Source organism: Copadichromis virginalis, linkage group LG7, assembly GCF_057382275.1.
Source record: "Copadichromis virginalis isolate Kocher_CV1m ecotype Utaka linkage group LG7, C_Virginalis_male_GT1.1, whole genome shotgun sequence".
NCBI classification, from domain to species: Eukaryota; Metazoa; Chordata; class Actinopteri; order Cichliformes; family Cichlidae; genus Copadichromis; species Copadichromis virginalis.
In genome coordinates this window covers 14,051,732-14,071,395 of record NC_140624.1, presented here as the reverse complement: position 1 = coordinate 14,071,395, position 19,664 = coordinate 14,051,732, and the positions used below count along the sequence as shown (strand labels likewise).

Genomic DNA, 19,664 nt, shown 5'->3' with positions numbered 1-19,664 from the left:
CTGTTCTGGGCTCTGTATGATATTAGTGAGAGATCCTTTAGATGGTCATATGGGGAACCATGACAAAAGGAAAAATATAGAATTGCAAATGAGTATAAAAGCATTGCATGAAACAAAAAGTCATTAAATCCATGTTCTGGCCATGTCATACATTATAGCAGGGGTGTCAAACTCAAATACACAGTGGGCCAAAATTCAAAACTGGAACAAAGTCGCGGGCTAACATTAATATTTATTTTAAAAAAAAATCTTCCTCCAGATATAAAAATGAATCTTTTCTTATGGACTCAAACAAGTTTTGCTGAAAAACTGAATTTGGAACAAGCATAGCTTAATACTAAACAATATATATATTAGCTGTATAATACCAGTAGGCCAGCTCTAATAGTAATTTGGTATGGCTTCGCGGGCCAAATGTAATTAGGCTGCGGGCCAAATTTGGCCCGCGGGCCAGAGTTTGACACCTATGCATTATAGTGTGAACAACATCCTTCTTATTTAATTCTATAGATGCTGTCCTGGTGCCTCTGGGGATTAATTATCTGACACAAGGCAACAGAAACTCTTTTCCCACCAGGCAGTTTGACAGACTGGTTTTACTGCAGAACCACATAAAATAAAACTGTCATGATACGGAAATCCTTGACTTGGTAACAACGATACATCCTCATTTTGTTTGTGCATTTTTGGAAATTTTCTTTATGTTTGCTTTAAGATGGTTTGAGCTTTTTAGAACAACTTCCCCAAATGCTTTTACAAGATGTCCAAAGGGCAAAAGTGACGAAACCCATGGATCGCATTAGTGTAAGACATGTTTATCTTTGTGAAAGCCCTCTATCTCCTAACAAAGTGAAACATCCAGGTCTGGATTGTGTCCAGAGAAAACAGACGGTACACAACTGTCTTACTTGTAATAAACTGAAAGTGCACCTGGCAGGTGGCAGTTGTCTGGAGTAGTGTTATGTTGGGACAAGTAGGCCTACCCCCCATTTAAGAGATCAGGATACTTTGTATTGCAATCTAAGTCAGCCACGTCATGCTGTACATTATGTTTATCATTTTATGTTTTCTTCCCCCCCCCCCTATGATAGGGATCTATGGTGTTATTTTGAACTGCTCAAATTTTCCTGGTCACATAGCACTAGGAAGTCTCTTTATTTCCTTGTCATCAAACTGAACTTGTCTCTTTAGCATTAATACCTCCCGTCTCTACTGAAGAGAAACCCTCTCTTCTAATTTGCAGCTGCATGCTGCATGTTTTGTGTGTGTGCATTTTTGTTCTGTTTATTTTAACTTTTCTAGGCTGTGTAGAGGGTAATATTTTATCGTACTTTTTTCCTGCTTCCTCCAAATCCAGTTGGACTGGAAAGAAATTTGGCTTGCAAATAACTGAGGGGATTGTTACTGTTGAGCTGTCGAGGTTGCAGCACATGGAGCGATGTGAATGGCTCCCCAAATGAAAAGCATCCTTCCCTGAGCCATAACCTGTCCTGCTGCTATTGGCTGCTGGCTGATTCTGTTAATGAGGCTAGAGAAATATTACATCAGCCATTCTGACAAGGGGAGTGTCATCCTGGCCTTGATATCACTGTGGGGGAGCATGCAGCTTGCAGGTGTGCTTAATGGGAATGAACAGTGTGTTCTAAGAACTGGGTGCATATCATGAAAACTTCAGATAGGTGATATGAAATGGCCAAAGTTGCACTTGCAAAAACAATTTTTTTCCCAGCTGCCAGTTTAACACATGCTTAACTAAAGATAGCTCCCAAATATCACAATCAATTGAACCTATTGTGTTATTTGCAAGAATTCACCGTCTGAAACCGAGGAGTTTCTGTAAGTACACACGATACCGTCAGCAAGAAAGTGACTCTGCAACATACCGGCTCATCACATGACAGTGTGTTGTCATATTTCAGCAGTGATGAACAGTTAAACCCTAGCTGTATCAGTTACTTAAAAGATTAGTCAACTAACTGGTATTAGTACAATTTTAGTTCAAAGCAAGCTCAAACCTTTTAAAATGAATCAGTACTTCCCTTCATATAATAGCAGCCATATTTATTCAGATGGACATCTACAAACACGAGACAAAAGTAGACAAACTAGCATGCAAGAATAACAAGTCCGCAAATCTTAAAACCAGAAGGATCAGAAACGGGAGCGATTTCAAAACATCAGATAGTGAGATTTTAAAATGTCCTGGGGCTGTAAAAATACATTTGCAGTTCATTGAGTTTAAAAGGTCCAATGTACCTAAGCCATATTTATTTCTTGCTGGGAGTGTATATGTGGGACATGTTTAAGCATAACCTTAAACATTTAACTTTACCACAGTTATATTAACTGTAGACACAATCATAACTTCAGTTACTTTAATCCTGTTACTATAGCTATTAAAATGTGGATTCATTTTTGTAGTTGTCTACTGAAAGCTGAGTGTTGTCTTTGCTGTGATGTATCAGAATTATACAGGTTAACTGTCTCATTAGGAGAAAAAATATCATTTGAACATCATATGACTCCTGCAACAAATTTCCTGTCAACACAGTATAGGGTGAGGCTGTGTGTCAATATGTATGCACTTTCACTAACACATCTGACACGAGTGTCTGATGCAACCCAAGCAGTCTCTAGGCTCAGTGTGTGTTTGTGACCTCTGGGAATGTTTAAGCGTGTTTCATCAGAAACTGCATCCTGAGAGATCACCTGCTCTGCTCCCTGTGTCACCACAGCTTGCTTTACCCACTCTGAGATGCTTAAAAGTGGTAAACACCATGCACATTCACTCAGGAGTGTGTTTTATGTGCATAAATAATATTTTGTATTATTTATGCACACTTTCCTACACTTTACACACAGATAAATTTATAGATGTACATCTTATGTCAATCACAGTGTGTGGTGGCTTTAGAATTTACTCTAAAAGCTCTCTTACAGACCACAAACCTGGAAAGGCTGTAATCTGTGTATATAATCTGACTTGGACTAGTTAAGAATTAGTCAGCATTTCCCACACGCTTCTGGATTTGAGTCAACCACGCACGGCTGGTGCATTTATTGCTTTCTTTGTATGCCTTCTTTCATCTGGGATACAACCCTTTTGTAATGAAAATGTGACCCATGTTGGTAAAGCCTTCACTGAAATTCTCTATCTTAAAACATTCATATCTGTATATGTATGCATATTTAAAACAGGGAGGTCTCACACAGGGAAATGCCCACTACAAATGCAAAACTGCAGATTCCATTGCGAGTTAATTTGTGCGGAGCTATCCGTTATAAAGGGGCAGCCGTTTGGGCCTCTTTAAATAAAAACATGATCAAATCAATCAGTATCTTTTCATCCTGTGCAATCATTTACAGACTTGGCTCCCAGCAGTTGTTCTAAAAGTGTCTAAGTTATTTCTGACCTACTTATAAACATGCTTGTCATGTCTAGCTTTACATGTCTATCACATGTCTCAAAGCTATGTACTGTATATGTTTAATATTCCCTTTTTTGTTGCCTTGTATGTTGGATGATGTGTGAGTTGCCTTGATGGCTTGTGTTGGTTACCCCAGAGCTGTAATGCCATAGTAACAGGAAATGGGAAGATCTGAGGAATTATCCATGGGGGTGAATCATTCCTCACATCAGGTATAAAGATGCTCCTTGATGAGCATCTTTGTACCTGTGAAACCCCCCTTGGACTTGTGGAAGCAACCAACTTGTCTAGACTAAACTGTGGCACCCCCATGGGACACATAAATTAGACTGTGGCTCACAGGTGAGGGGGGACATGATGCAAGTGCAACAAGACATGTACTCATCCAGATGTCAAGTCAGTGGAGAGTGTAAGAATTTGGGTGTGCAATATATAATAGAAATTTATTATATTATAAAACATTTGATTAGATTGAAAGGTGAAATGCCAGTCATGAGTAATGACAAGAAATTTAAAAAAAAAAGTCTGCCCGGGGTAATGGCTGACCTGAATTTAACTTTGGTCAATTATAGTAAACCATTAACTTTATTAGGATGAGATCGACACATGCAATCCTCTGCCATAAACGCTTCTTTTAGGTGCAGCTATTTACATATATTGGATTCTCTTTGTGTCAAGTCATATATTTATTTTAATTTCTGAGAATACATGCATCCTGCCATAATAAGTCTAATCGGAGAACAGTTTATTTTGACATCAGTGGGATGTCTTTAAACCAGTTTTATTGTTGCAGATATATTTAAATGTGTATGTTCCCAACCTTAGGCGTCTTCTGTGCCACTACACGGTTGAGTATGCAGTGACTAGTTCACGTAACCGTAGAGGTGCTGTGGGATAATGACTTGCATACAAGTCAACACAAAGATAAAGAACGGGGAATTATAAACACGTGATTTCCTTTATTGCTCCGAGACTGGCTTGTCCGATTCTGACACTCAGGCATGGGAACCGGGCAAAGGCGCGAAGGTGAGAAAGAGTCAACCTGACAAACGTGTGTTATCTGACAGGGAGTGAAAAGGGGCAAAAAACCCCGACTCTTAAATTAATTTCGGCGGTAGCAGCAGACAGTTGGCAGCCGGACAAAAAGTCACTGAAAGCGAGAAAACATGACATGTGAAGAAAACAAGCCGTGGATAGAGGGAGGGTGTGACTCCGCCTATTGATCAAAGACCATCCTCCTTCCTTTTGTCTTTTCTTCAGTTTGTTAACTTCTCTAAAAGCCTCGTGGACTTCGGGCCAGCAGCGCAGCAGTTTTTTTTAGTAGGCTGTGCTGTCGCTTCATTTGGTGGGATTGACGCATCTGGACTGATCCACTCCACGGGCGGCGGAGAGATTTGCCCACTCTTTTCTTAGAAGTTTCATGGAGTCTTTGTGGAAATCATTGATTACACGGGTGAGGTAAGGAGAGTTGTTCGCAGTTTAAAGTAACTGACGACTGATTGTGATGCAGAAGTGCGTAAAGTCAGAAAAGCGGGACCGGTGAACCTTTTAGTAAAGCTGTCAGAGTGCGTCAAAGAAGGTGGAACTATTTCATACAGTCGAGATCGATTTATGCATCCTCTGATTTTGTGTGTGTGTGTGCGTGCGTGTGTGTGTGTTTGGAACTTAGTTTGGTTTTAGTTTTGCCGTGGTTTACGAGGCTTTCGCGGCTGTATGGAAATGACTCGCTCTGTGAGCGAAAGTCAAGCTCTTACATCCGTCTTATTTTCATATTATTTGCGTCCTATTAAATTTGGCAGGCTGCTCTTCTCGGCAGGTCTCGTACTTTCACATTTTGGCTGAGAAGCAAATATATGTGCATCGTAAGCTACAGCTCACGAGGATGTCAAGAGAAGCTGAGAAGAAACTTTTTTTTTCTCCTCGTTCAAGTTCCGTTTTTTAATGTTTGGACGTGAGCCGCTTTCATTGGTTAAGTCTAAGACATATTGGAGGAAATTGATTTTTTTTTTATGTCACACCAACTTGCGGAGATCTTTCAACATATCCTAACCCGAGAGACTAATTGGTGATCAGATAAATGATTAATGATTGCTAGACTGGACTGAAGTAAGCTTTTACCTTTTCACTCTTCTCTCGCGTGGTTTTAAGCCACGGGCGTTTTGTTTTCGAAAGTTACGCTCTCCATCACCCTTGCCCTACAGATCATGGGAGTGGGAGGACACACAAAGGCGCATGCACACAGGCAGACACAAATTTTAGAGTGCGGTTTTTAGTCCGTTGAAAACAGCTCTGCGCAGTTTCCTCCATGCACATAAACCGCGTTTCTCCTCGCCATATACAGATAAGCCGTCACACCACTTGTGTGAAAGGTGTCAACAGGATGAGAAGATAAGATCTCAGTGCTGTGCTGTCATTAGACTGGAGAGGGTCACTGTGTGGGATTAAAGAAAAAAAAAAAAGTCGTTTACTTCTCTAAACCTCACCAAGAGTTTCAGTTATTCTCAGAACGTCTTATCATTTTTTTTGCATTTACAGATTGTGCTGGCAGATGTTGTATTTGCTAAACCTCTACACTTTAACTGTTGAGCCAAATTTCCACGCGTAGTCGGCAAGCGAGTGCAAATAAACCTTGGTATAATTTATAATTTATCTCCTCTATGACCTCATCGGTGCCTGCAAATGCTTGCATGGCAGATCACGTGACGACGTTATCTTCTTTTCATCTGCTCCAAGAAGCCAGACTGCGTTGCGATCCACACGTTGCTATGTATCTGTTATCTGTTATGTCTGTATCTTAAAAATGGGATGGGATGCATCTAGCATTTTACTCAAGTGAAGGTTTTGTATTCCACATTTAAACAAACCCCCCCACCCAAAGAAACAAAACAAAAAACAAACTCTCAATCATTTACTTCCAAACTGGAGGCGGGCTTTCTGTTCTGCTTTCCAATTTTTACACTTGCAGAACCTTCCTTGGTGAAAATGTGCTGTACTTCTTACGCTCAGCTTTACACTTACTAAAAGAGAGTGAAGTGAAAATATCAAGAATGTGCAAAAATACTTTTTTCTTAGGAAAAAAAAGGTATGTGTGTGTGTGTGGGGGGGGGGGGATTCTGATACTGCACTATGGTCACTGTGGCTAGTGTTTATCACTTTGTGGATTACACATCTGTCATTGCAGATCATTTTTCACTGTTCATTTACCTGCTGAGCCCCAAAGTCTTGTTTGGATGTTACTCTTAACTTTCATTTAAAAAAGCTGATAGGAGGAACTGTTAGCTGACCAGTTTCAGTGTCAGGCGTTACCAAAAAGAGTTTTTAGTCATTAAAAGCTAATCAGCAAATTCCCATAAATGGGAGTCAGATGCAAAACAGCACTGAAGAAGTATAACAAAGAAGTACCTACGGTATGACCAGAGGGCTGTGGTAATAAAATGCAGAACAGCAACAACTCCACTTGTTTTGTCTGAGAATGTAAACACGAGATGAGAAGTGCATGCCAGATCAGGCGATAAGTCCTACTTCGACAAAAGCGAGCCTAGCCTTTTTGATACAATCACAGTGACACATTGACATTTGAAGTAAGCCATGGTAAAACCATAACACATTATATGTGACTCACAGAAATGACAACAGTTGTGCTACAGTGTAGTTCTCATTTTTACAGATGGCCTTGAAGTTGAGACTGCTCTCGGTCACACCTGGATATTATGTTACCACAAGTAACAGTTGGAGTGGAGGTGGTACAGGGAGAGCCAGTCGGTTTGGCGCATCATGTGTCAACTATCTCTTTGGCAGTTTGTGGAAAACCTTTCTCAAACCTGAGATTTCTCCTTGTACAAGAATTAAATTGTAACTCATTGTAGGAACCATTTATTAGCCGTGTGCGCTTTTTTTACTTTACAAGGTCAAAAGGAATGACTTACAAATAATTTGGTCCAGTTATTATTTGTCTTAAAACTGTGATTTTATGTGGTTATGCAATTATGTGTAATGTGAAGGAGTGGCATGGAAACTATGTTTAGGGCTGCAGTAGGAAGACGTGATGAAATAGCGATGAATGTACACCAAAGATTATTAAGTATCTACATGTTGTGCTCGCATATGAATTACTGAAGCCTTTTTACAATAAACCCTGAAGACTCTTTGTGTTTATTTACACCAGTGACCTGTGTGGTGATGGTCTGAGGCCGTCTGGCCTGGGTGGGGATTTTCTCTTCCACGTGATCCCCACACATTCCTCAGATAGTAACTTATTTTTCACATGCAGGACTCTTATTCCACCATTTATGTGCGTGAGTGTGATATGTGAGATAAACCTCAAATTTTTTTTTTTAAAGTCACTTCAGTTCTTATCTCATGATTCTGCTACTAAGCATTTATCTTTCCGTAACACACTTCACTGCTATATCTGATGTCAACATAGTCGGATTGATTCCAGTGTTAAACAAACTTTTGATAGTTTTTCAGTGAGAAATGCCACAATCTAATTGTTTTTGTTTTTTTGGCAGGTCCGGAGCATTATTGATGAATCATCATAACAAGGCTACTACATGATGAGCAACCAGTCAATGCAAACCCTCACTGATGCAGTGTTACGAGCCAAGATGCCATTATTTGACCGGACGATAGCATCTGCAGGACTGTCAAAACCGCAAAATATGTCTGGTTTCCTGGGCAAGCAGGCGCTGCCGTGCCATGGGGCCTTCTTTGCTTATGACCCGAGAGGAAAAGAGGGAGCGGGATTCACTTCTCCTTGGAGGAACTCAAAGACATCTCTGCTGAACGACCGGAGTACTATGAGTCACCTCTCTGGCATGGAGGGAAACCATCTGATTTACAGACACGACAGCAATTCTTCAGAGGAAACTCAGTCTTCTGCTACGCGTCACACCCCGGTAAAACAGGGCTTTATGAGGTACAAGAAAAGTCCTGAGATTAGCAGTCCTACAGTTGCAGCGTCGTTGCCTATTAGAAAACAAAAAACTGGAGGTGAGACTTCATCACCCCCATCTGAAAACTCTGTTTACTTAGCGATTCCCAGGCCGGTTTACGGACATAATCCCTGCTGTAATGAACTGGGTTGCATGTTAGGACAACGCTACAGTGTGGAACATAGCTCTCCAAGGATACCAAACACTGTATATGAGCGTGACTGGATGCAAACTGATGCTCACTACGCTGAAAAACCATCTGTTGAAAGGAAAGGACAAGAAATGGGGCTTCAACAGAGAGTCTTACAGTTTGAACACAGCACAGATACACTGAAGAGGCTGACTGTGGACTCATACAGCCCTGTTAGAGGAAGAACTTTGCCTGCTGTGATTGAACCGCACTACAGCAGTTACCCCTGCACCTCAACTCGTCCACTGTTTGGTTCTTTAAGTGAGCATAGCCAGCCTTTACAGACTTCCCCCAGAGGCTACCCCAGCCTTTACCCCTCCCACCCTACATATGAGCATATGACCTCAGAGGTTTATCAGGAACGTTCTCCCATGTCCAAATATGGCCAACTAGCGCAGCACCAAGTGTTTTACTACCCCCAGGCAAATGTGGAGGTAGAAAACAGAACCCAGTGTAAAGATAGTGGCAGTAAGCAGAGAGAAGATGTTGCTGTTATTCATAAACACACAAGCTCAAACCCTCGGGAGCATTACATAGTGCCTCAGTCGCTTCATGCTGAAATTCCTTTGCCTTTGTCTAGCACTGAAATGTTGCCAAATCATTCTTTTATGCGGGGTTTGAACTATCCATGCTATGCTGTTCCAAGACTTCATTTAAATCCAAGCCAAATCAGAGCCCCCCTAAAAAGGCAACATGCATCACCTACTTTTCATCCTAGCCACAAAAATGTTTCGCCATCCAGCCAACATATGGATCACCCCATGGTGTCCGCCAGCAGTTTACAAAAGGACAAACCCAAGCACCCCGGCCTTCATGTTGACCACCTACCCATTTCCTCACCGTTCCTACCTGTGACTCAAACCAGCCCTGCCAGACGTGTGAGCAAGCCAGGTGTCTCACCATCAGTTATAGAAATGAGAGGATTCTTCCCCCCTCTCAACCGCCTGCATATGGACTCACCCATCCTTCCACCACTTGGCTTGAATGTGGACAGAGCAGTGGACTATTCCTCCTGTGAATCTCAAGTCCCTTGCCCGACTCAGCCAAAAAACGTTCCAGTTTCCCCAGCCGTGTGGCGACCTCAGTCACCGAATCGGAGTTCAAATCGGATCCACACAGACGTGCCTAAGAGTGCAAATGTCCACAAAAGTATCGATTCTCCTGCTGTCGAAACAAGAAGCAAACATAAAAGCTCTGTGTCCAGTCCAGAAACCGCTGTTAATAAACAGTGTCTAAAGAGGAGCATTTCCCATTCATCTTCACCTGTCAAAATAAAAGAGGAGGATAAGGATTTATATGAAGTGGAATGGACCAGGAAGAGACAAAAGTTGAAAACGGAGATTATCCGAGAAGGAAATAAGAATGACTCTCCCCCTATGCCAGTTATTGACACTGTTTTCAGTTTGGCACCTTACCAAGGATATCTGCAGACCTCGGGAGGGATCTCTGGAGCTGGAGCATCAGGGAAAGCCTGTCAGTCCTCTGAGCAGCATGAAGTTAAATCCAAGCCAGACAAAGAAAAAAAACAAGATCAAGCTAAACAGGAGCCTGTTGTGTGTCTAGTTTTTAAAGAAACTCGCACTAATACTTCAAAAGAGAAAAGTGCTGCAGAAGCTGTTGAACCCAAAAATATTAAAGTAGAAAACCTAGATAAATCAGATATCAGCAGCTCTACAGATGACAGCATTTGTCCCAACCACAGCAGCAAAATGGAAGTCAAAAAAGAGCCCACAGAGACTGCTTCACCTGATGATGGACCTATTTTCTTAAAAAAGACAATTGAACCTGAAGAACATGAAACTAAGCCATCTAGAGCAGCTGAAAATAAGACTTCAGATGAGTCCAAACCTGCTGAGATGACTGCACAGACAAACACGACTTCTGAAGGTGACACAAAAGCAACACAACACAAAGAGGAGCTCATCCTTCCCCCCAAACCCACGACTCCACTGCCTGGGAGCAAACTAAATTTCAAAAACATTCCCCCTCAGTGTCTTAAACTTTCCACCTATAAGATTATTATCCCTAACGGCAAGAATTATTTCCCTGTTCCACCACCACAGAAGCCGACTGCACAGCCAGCAGCTGAGTTCATACCAAACCAAGATATCCAAACGCCCGTCCGCAAGCATTTCCTTGAGCTGCACCAGTCATTCTGTAAGCTTGTGTCCAAATCTGTGTCGACTTCTTCAGAGCAGGACCTTAAAAAGTGGTTGTCCCAACTGAAAATAACCGAATCGGTGTCTCACGTGACCAAAGTCCAGAAAGTTTCCTGCCTGCTGGGGGTAAAAGCCAGAGAGGCTTGGCTCAACGAGGAGATGAAATCGGCACTTGACACGGTCCTCGACAGGTTAAGAGAGTACTCGATCCAGGAACGCTGTCCTTTTCCGCACGTCATGCGGACGGGAGCAGTGTTTCTCCCCATGCTGGTGGTCAAGGAGCAGCTGTTTCCTATGGTCCACGGCAGCTTCATTGACCAGGTCCTGCAGGAGCACAAAGTCGAGCTGCGACCCACCACGCTCTCTGAAGAGAAGATCCTCATCCAGCTTCATAAACGAGCCTGCTCCTCCAGACTCAGGAGACTGATGTCCCTCAAACACCTGCCCGACGTCTATGCCGACGCGGTCAACCTTCTGTATTATGTCTGCGTCTGCAAACAGCTGGGTGAGTGTACATTCAACACAGACATACCGAGACAAACCACCATGGTTGCTACAGTTACAACACTGTAGCCCTTTAAACCATTAACACCCCACCCCCCTCCCCCCCACAGGTTTTGCAGTGAGTCCTCCATGTGCTAATTTCCCCGCAGCACCGGACACAACTGTGTGAAGAAATGTCTATAAGGCCAATGGCTTTAAAAATATTTTACAAGTAATTTAATACTACATATAAGCTATTATTTATGTGAATTAGCTAAGAAACAAAAAAATCTAAAGTATTCATATAAGATATAATATATCATCTCAGTAATTAGCACAAACTATGTTCCTACTTGTAAAAAGATTTGTAATTTCTTATTATTAATTATGATGATTCATTTTGCTTGGTTTTATGAAAATCCCTGTTTCCTTAGTATAACTTTGATAGCATTCTAGGAGATCCCTTTCAGTACACGATGTGAACTGAACTTTTAGATATCATTATAAAGCATCATATTTCCTTCAAAGAATATTTTCTGCATTAATTGGCCCTTTTTGTAAGTAACCAATCAAAACAGAAGAACTATTCAATATAAAATCCATTTATTTTTTTACAGAATCAACCTCATCTGACGTCCAAAAGAGAGTCCAGGTATTTTTTTTTCCTGTTGTCCCTCAATCTCACTACTCTTTTGCTTTTTTCCTGGTTTAGAAAGCGGGAATTTTTTCTTCTAACCTTCAGTAACAAATCACAAGAAGCTGCATGATTACACTGTGGGTGGGTTGAGGGGGAAAGGCGCTAAGCTGGGCTGCTTGGGGACATATGAATTTGTTGCCTACTTACAGCACTGTAGCTGAAACGGCGTAAGGCAGGCTGGTGGATGACATTATGAGGGGAAGGAAGTGAGAGGCCGCTACACACAAGAGGGATTAAGTGTGGCACTTTTTTTTTTTTTTTTTTTTTTAGGTCAGAGATCTTTTCAGAAGATGGTGACTTCATCCTTTGTTGTACCATCTCTAACTAACCCACATCTACACTGCATACAAGTTGCATTAGGCAGTTTCTGAGAATATGAGTGTGTAATGTCCAAAGAACAGGACAATAGTATAACACCAGTCAAATCTCATGAAAAAAAAAAACTTCTTCCTTCCTCACCTGCCTGGCTGTGTTCGCCACCCTCTGCATTTCTGATAAGAATGCTTCAATCTTGTCACAAATATAAACTGATCAGACACACCCTTAAAACCAAGTTCCAAATATCGAACAGGTGCTCCCTGAACAGTTCTGACCCATTCCATCTCCGGGTGTCTTACAGTTTCTGGGACCAGGACGTGGGTTATCTAGATTGCAGGGTAGGTGTTGAGACTGGGTTAACATATCTGGGTTAAAAAAAAATCCAAATACTAATACAAACTTAAATCCCTTTCCCAGTCGTTTTAATGCTGTGGCTGATTAGTGTATACTTTCAGACTTCATCGTCATCACATTCAAGTATTCATGAAATGTTGCACATACTAAATAATAACAGTGCTCTCTCATTATAGGTGGGAAAAAAATGTTACATACATTAACTAAGTTAATCAACTTTATTTGAATTAAATATTTTGAGTTTTTATGTAGTTAGTTAAAAATACAAAGATTATAGCATATCAATAGAGTCGTCCTTTTTAAAAAAAAAAATTATTGTTGCCTTTTATTTTGTCTGTCAACAGCTTCGATTGTATTTGCTTCCTGAACCTACTGAACTTGGCCTAATTGAACTGCTGTTCACTGCTGACATAGGTTCACATGGTTTTGGAGCACTTGACTCTAGTGTCTGAACATTTCTGTTGCCCTCTTCTTGCCTCACTGCTGTTTTATCCGTGACCCCTCGCAGCAGCTGACTTTTTCCCAGCCTTTGTGTTTATTCCCATAGCCTTCTCTTCTCATAGCCATCTTTGCTGTAAGGGTGTTTCGTGGTGGAGGATCATGATGTGCAAAAGCCGAAATCCTTAGGTTTAGGTGTGAAATAAGCTCTTTAGGAAACCAAGTATTTTATATTTCCTTGTCAGAAATCCTGAAAGTCTGTTTCTGACTTGCTTCTCACTTGTAACTGTTTCCCTGATCACTGCATAAATTCCTTTGCCTCTAATCTTCCCACTTTGTGAGGAAGCAGAATCCTATATTTATCTGCGATATTTCAGCATTTGTTTTGAGCTCTCTTTTTGCCATTTTCCCTGTGTTGCAGGATTAGATATGGACTCCGATCACAGGGAACAAGATGGAAGCTCTGAAGCGTCTAACAGCGGGAGGGTTCCTGTATTTTCTGACACCACTGCCTCCGCAGCCTCGCACTCAGAGTTGCAACCACAGAGATGTTCAGAGGATGAGGAAACACAATTGCATTTGAACAGGAATAAAACTAAAAGAAGAGTAAAGAGCCGTTCGAGGCGTACGTTTCTAGAAAACAGGTTGTCAGATGAGGAAGAGAGAGGGGATATGGACAAGGTTGTAGCTGAAAGCACTGTCAACACAACTGCAAAGAAAAACTGCAGTGCCCATGAGCCCCAGGAGAGTGATAATAAAGGGACTGATTATATGGTTTCAGAGCAGAATCCATATATTTCATGGATGTGTCCTTTAACACTGGACGAGCTATCCCCATTCCCGAGTGACGCAGAAACTGAGGGATCTTCCAGCAGGTGGCACGTTGGTCAGTCCTCACCATCAGTCAAATCTAAGGAAAACTCTAAGAATTGTTCAGGAGTCATTGTTAAACTGAGGAAGATACTTAGTGAAGGTCTAAAGAGAAAAAAAACTCGATACCAAGCAGTGTCAGAGTCGGAGACATCTGCTGATGCTTCCATCTCACAGACTGATGACGGGGAGAGTGTGATCGGTGAGGCTGACGTTCACAGGAGGACACCCAAAACAAAGCACAGGTGGGAGAGAACAGGAAGCTTCTCTCATGCTTTAAGACCCCTTGGCAGCTCTTCTAAAAGAAAACATAGATCACTTTTGAAGATCAAATACTGTCCCTACTTGTCTGCCTGTCACAGCGCCGAACACAGGAGGCGATGGGTCCTGCGTTCAGCTGTGCAGAGGGCTCAGAGGGCCATGAGGTTCTGCTACCCCGAGTTGGTGGGAAAGAGGATCCGCCACCTGTACGAGGAAGTTGACAAATCAGAGGTGTGGTACAGAGGGGAGGTGCTGCGCATCCACGAGGCTCACCCCAACCCCCTTAAGACCATATTTGAGGTCAGGTATGACAGCGAGCCAGAGTGGAAGTACTACCTCGAGCTTCTCATAGACTATAAAAAAGGCTGGCTCAAAATTGACGACTAGTTTCCAGGCACGTACACACAATGCTATGACACCTCTGTGAGCGCAACGACAGCTGAGCATTTTTTTTCTTAACTCACTTACGAAAGGTTCCTCGAGAATGAAGGTGAACTGGATTCTTTTTTTTTTCTACTTCTTCTTTTATATAAAATAATGAAGTCACCTAAAATTGCCTGTTATGTAAGCACAAAGTTGTGCTTTCTTTAGTGATGGGCTATGTTCAGTGTTTAGCTCATTATTATTATTATTTTTTTTTACATTCTTATCATTTATGCGGTAACTTTATTTTAATAAATTAAATTTTGATGACATGAAAGAAATCACTGCCTCACTGTGCCCCTTTACTTTTATAAACTGCGAGCATCAGTGGAGTATTTTTTTAAGTCATCCTGACCTTTCTTTTGAAACAGTGCAGCAGAGGGAAATTAGTGGCTTGGCGTAGTTTGAATGAGCATTACTTTCAAGCACCTTACTGTACCGTAATGCGGTGCCAGTCACATATAGCATTAATGCAGAAAACTAATCTTGACCCTGATGATGGTGGTTGCCTTATTGTAAGTAAAGACCGGTGATGAATTAAATGGAAAAACTTTGACCCTTATAGTGACGCAAATTTACACTGCAAATCAATGCAAAGTTGCTCTGAGCCGCCACCTTTACCCATTTCTGTTCAGATGGAAATGGTCTCTTTCAAGATGACAGTGCCCCTGTACACAGGGAACAAGGGTTTCACTGAGTGGCTGATGAGAATGATGTAAATAATATATACTATGGTTGACGTAACCAGCTGGACACCTATGGATGCGCTCTTGGATGCTCCCTCAACCACCATCAGCAAAATACAAAATGAGTGAAAGCACTAAAGTCAAAACACTGAATAACTTTGAGAAGCTTGGTCCAGTCCATTCAGTAGAGGAAGCTCCTTTAATTTTTCAACCCTTTGTAGTTTTTGTGTTGAAACTGCTCAGGTTTCAAAAACACAAGCCGAGTGTGCTGTATACAGTCAGTGTGAAACTTATGACTGAACCTCAAATCGTGGTTTCATTTTGTATGATTTTCCTACTTCTGCAGACTGAATTAAAACATTTGTCTCACCATCGTGTTTTGTCACTTCTCAACTCTAAATATTCAAGAGAAGGGAAAAAAACAATGTTAAGACTTCTTGTAAAGCTATAATGTGTTCCTAAACGAATGAATTGAAACCTGATTAAAGCAGGATGATTATGTTAGTTTGAATCATACTGTTAGAATCCTCAAAGAACAGGCCAAGGAGAACGAGCGGAAGCAATCTTCCACATCAGCTTATTAATCAACCATACACCCAGAGTGATGCTGAAAAGCTAGTTTGTGTATTTATTACTTCTAGGCTGGACTATTATAATTCATTATTATCAGGCTCTCCTAAAAACTCAATGAAAAGCCTTCAGTTCATCCAAAATGCTGCAGTGAGAGCGTGCATATTTCTGCCATATTGGCTTCTCTTGATTGGCTCGCCCGGTAAATCCAGAATTGAATTTAAAATCCTCCTCACATACAAGGTCAAGCAGCATCTTATCTTAAAGAACTCATAGTACTATATCATGCCAACAGAGCATTTTGCTCTCAGACTGCTGGTTTACTTGTGGTTCCTAAAATATTCCAGAGTAGAATGGGAGGCAGAGCCTTAAGTTTTCAAACTCCTCTTCTGTCGAATCAGCTCCCAATTCAGATTCAGGTGACAGACACCCTCTCTGCTTTTATGATTAGGCTTAAAACTTCCCTTTTTGCTAAAAACAATTTCAACGCTTAGTTACTTTGCAATAGGCTTAAAGTTGCTGGGGGCTTCCCATGACACACTGAGCATTTCTTCTTAACTCTGTCCTTATACACCATTTTCATTTAATCACTAGTTATGAATTTTGGGTCCTCTCTTCCTCCCCTCACCCCCAACCAGTTGTGTCAGATGACTGCTTTTTCCCAAGCCTGATTTTGCCCAGAGTTTCTTCCTGTTAAAAGGGAGTTTTTCCTTCCCACTATCTCCAAGTGCTTGCTCAAAAGGGGTGTTTGATTGTTAAGGTTCCTATGTCTTACTGTTGGATCTTTAACTTGTACAAAGTACCTTGAGACAAATGTTATTGTTTGGTGCTAAATATGGATAAGCTGTCAAAAATAATGCGTTCTGTGTCACACCTTCCATTTTAACACCATGCATTTGACGTTGAAACTCACAATTAGTAATCATGTTTGTCAGAACTGGTGTCTTTGTCCCCATCATGTGGCTGAAAATGTAACTCTTACATTCACACTATACTGTTAAAAATGCTCTTTATTTTAAAAATGCAATTCCAGGGATGGACTTGGTTTATACCAGTGACAGTACAACAGTGGAAGTCTTCATAATGACACACTTTCAAAACACCTCAGACAGTTAAATGAGTGGTGCTGCAAAAATAAAATCGCCCCCCCCCCAAAAAAAACAAAAAAATGTTTCTAACATTTTGCACTTTAATATTTTCATGTAAAACAACTAACTCCACCCCCAAACATTTTTTACACTACCAAGACATCTTTAATAGTGCAAATTGAAGATATTTATAAAACTATTAAAAGTCTTTTGGATGTCAATTTAATGTGAGTAGCTGCTTCTGTTACTCCATCCGTTAAGCTGAGATGTTCATGAACTACTAGCAGACACAATGAAAACCCTAGAGAGCACATTAGCCTAATGAGCAAAGCTACAGCTGGTGTTACTGCAAGACAGCTTGGAGAAAACAGCCCATCTTTTATCCATTCACCTTGTGTCATCATAAGTTTGGGATTTGAGAGAATTAAAATGACATAAAAACAAAACAAAACCACCTGATTGCTATATAACACTCTGAATAAACTAAAAAAAAGTTTAAATTATTATTTAAAAGTTATCAAATTAATTCCATGTCATTTTGGAAGACACTCTGGCAAGGTCTGCAGAACACAACACTGCTTTAAAAAAAAAAAAAAAAAAAAAAAAAAGGGGGGGGGGGGGGGGGAATTAGTGACTCATGGATGTTAAGGTAATTAAGATGAGAGAAAACCTACTCTAATGACTCACACAGTACTCCAAAAAATTAGATTTGTCATGACATTTATTCAAATAAACAATACAGTTTATAATTTGCTAGGATAAAATAATGCGTTTGAACACATAAGAAGCATTTGGGAAAGAATTCCCCAAAGATCTGAAACTGGGGCAAAGGATGTGTTTCAGTGATGGCTGACACTTTGGTGTCATCTTCAGACTCGTATCACTGCCTGTATAATCGCGTCCCCTCCAGTCAGTCTTTCTGAAGACTGCCATATTTCAGAGAACAGATGAACAAGCATTTACAAGCAGAGAGCTTGACAACCAGAGCAACCACCGCATAGAGCAATGCAAATCTTGAGGGGAACTGACATTTCAATGCCAAAACCTCAACACACGTGCGAGAGGAAAAAAAAACAAAAAAAACACAACAAAAAAAATGCAGTCTTTAATGAAAAAGCATAACAGCTTTACAAAACACTCCTACAACCTTTAGAAGTTTGTCCCATCTCCCTCAGCTCCTTAAGGATCACATGTCCATCTGTGTAGCTCAATTAAAGCAATGTTCAGTCTCACTGCAAGGCAAGAGAGTTCCTGAATGGAGATGATGCCACTACCACCTCCATTCCAATATTCCCTGCAAGAGTGATGCAGATGCCTGACCCTGTTTGACAGTGATCGAGCCCAATTAGCAGCAGTGCAACGCCGCGCTGTCAGTACATTCCATTACCCTCTTTCAATTCTCAAGGTGCAAGCTGAGCTACCTCAAGCCACGTCAGGAAAGAGGGGGAGAGAAAAGAGAAAAAAAAAAAAAGAAAAAAAAAAAAAAGGAGTGAATGTCACTCAGTTTGGCTCTTGCAAATAATTAGTAATGTTCTTAAATGTTAAACACCTCCAAAAACAACTAGGGGGGTACAACAAAAGGTTAGCATAGAGAGACACTGGGCCGGTGCGTTCTACCTCACCTCTGACCTGTAAAACTTTATCCTGCTCCTCTGTGCACTTTCACTGAGTCCTTTATGTGATTACCTGGAAACTAAAGCCAATTCTGTCAGTCTCCATGTTGAGTTACTGGTTAGGTATAACTTATGACTGCTCTGAAGGGACTGCAGATGACAGGACGAATATCTTATTGCCAAAGACCTCCAAACATCAACAGTCTGTGGAGAGTAGACAGACTCAACCTACATGGCAAAAGCACGGTAAAGAATAAATATTTGAAAATTATGCAAACACGTGCCACTCCTGCTCTTGAACTTCCATGCATATGGACTATTTACAAATTGAAAAATACAGACTCGCTATTTTGTTCTTTTTATGTTTTTTTTTCTTCCTTTTTTTCCCCCCCTGAAATGTCTTTGCCCCTTTGCAATCAGCCTATCAACATTCAGCCACTCAGACAAGGATCTTTACCACATATTGCAGACATGGCCAGGACAATTAAAGCTGTGTTGAAAACATTTTCACACTGATGGGAAAACAAAAGTCAAAATCAAAACAGAGTAAAAGATTCACAAGCAAAAAACAACAACAAAAAAAAAAAAAAACATGAGGAAAACAAGTTCAGGGGAGGTATTACAATACAAGCCAAAAGGATGTATTTGTTTAATATGGATCTTCTGCTTGTTCAACCCTCCACTCTGTTGCTAACAATACTGTAGTACACATTTTTTTATTACTCTACCCTTTATTTAAATATAATTTACTTTGAAGATTTTGTTAAACAAATCCAGAAAAAAAAAGATGCAAAAGTGGTTGGTTTGCCAAAGGAGAGGCGGCAGAAGGCCTGTGCTGCCCTGTTAAATTGCATCAGCGCTCTAGTTTGTCAAGATACTCAAGAGTCCGTTGCATTGGGACGTGTTCTCAATCCTCAATGTACTCCCACAGGTCCTTCTCATAGCCTTCATGCACGTGCTGTAGCAGCACTCTTCGCCTGCTCTCACAGTATCTACAGACACAGGACAAATTTTAAGCTCCAAAACACACAAAGTCAGCCATGGCATGCACCAGTACAGTTCTTCCTTCACTGACCTGTACTTGTCTTGTACTTTTTGCTTGATGTCCTGCAAGGAATCCTGGGAGATGTCCCTCTCTAGGTAGCCTGACAG

General features: G+C 41.0%; 2 protein-coding genes across 3 annotated transcripts in view; one reads left to right on the top strand and one right to left on the bottom strand.

Annotated features, from left to right (window-relative positions):
* Positions 1-4,438: 4,438 nt before the first annotated feature.
* prmt2ip (PRMT2 interacting protein) lies at positions 4,439-15,611 on the top strand. Of its 2 annotated transcripts, none has more exons than XM_085461897.1 (3): positions 4,439-4,881; positions 7,940-11,216; positions 13,423-15,611. In XM_085461897.1, exons 2-3 carry the CDS (start codon positions 7,982-7,984, stop codon positions 14,517-14,519), a joined length of 4,332 nt encoding a protein of 1,443 aa, XP_085318023.1. In that variant the 5' UTR covers positions 4,439-4,881; positions 7,940-7,981; the 3' UTR covers positions 14,520-15,611. The 2 variants fall into 2 exon arrangements, with proteins under 2 accessions (XP_085318023.1, XP_085318022.1); XM_085461896.1 differs by having other exon boundaries at positions 4,439-4,886.
* A 1,991-nt stretch (positions 15,612-17,602) lies between these two features.
* arih1 (ariadne ubiquitin-conjugating enzyme E2 binding protein homolog 1 (Drosophila)) overlaps positions 17,603-19,664 on the bottom strand; it is a 12,791-nt gene continuing 10,729 nt past the window's right edge. Inside the window, exons 13-14 of the mRNA XM_085461899.1 lie at positions 19,588-19,664; positions 17,603-19,504 (exon numbers count right to left, since the gene is read on the bottom strand). The exon at positions 19,588-19,664 is cut by the window's right edge and continues 36 nt beyond it. Of these exons, the coding sequence (XP_085318025.1) occupies positions 19,420-19,504; positions 19,588-19,664 (162 nt within the window). The 3' untranslated portion in view covers positions 17,603-19,419. The remainder of the gene's footprint in view (positions 19,505-19,587) is intronic.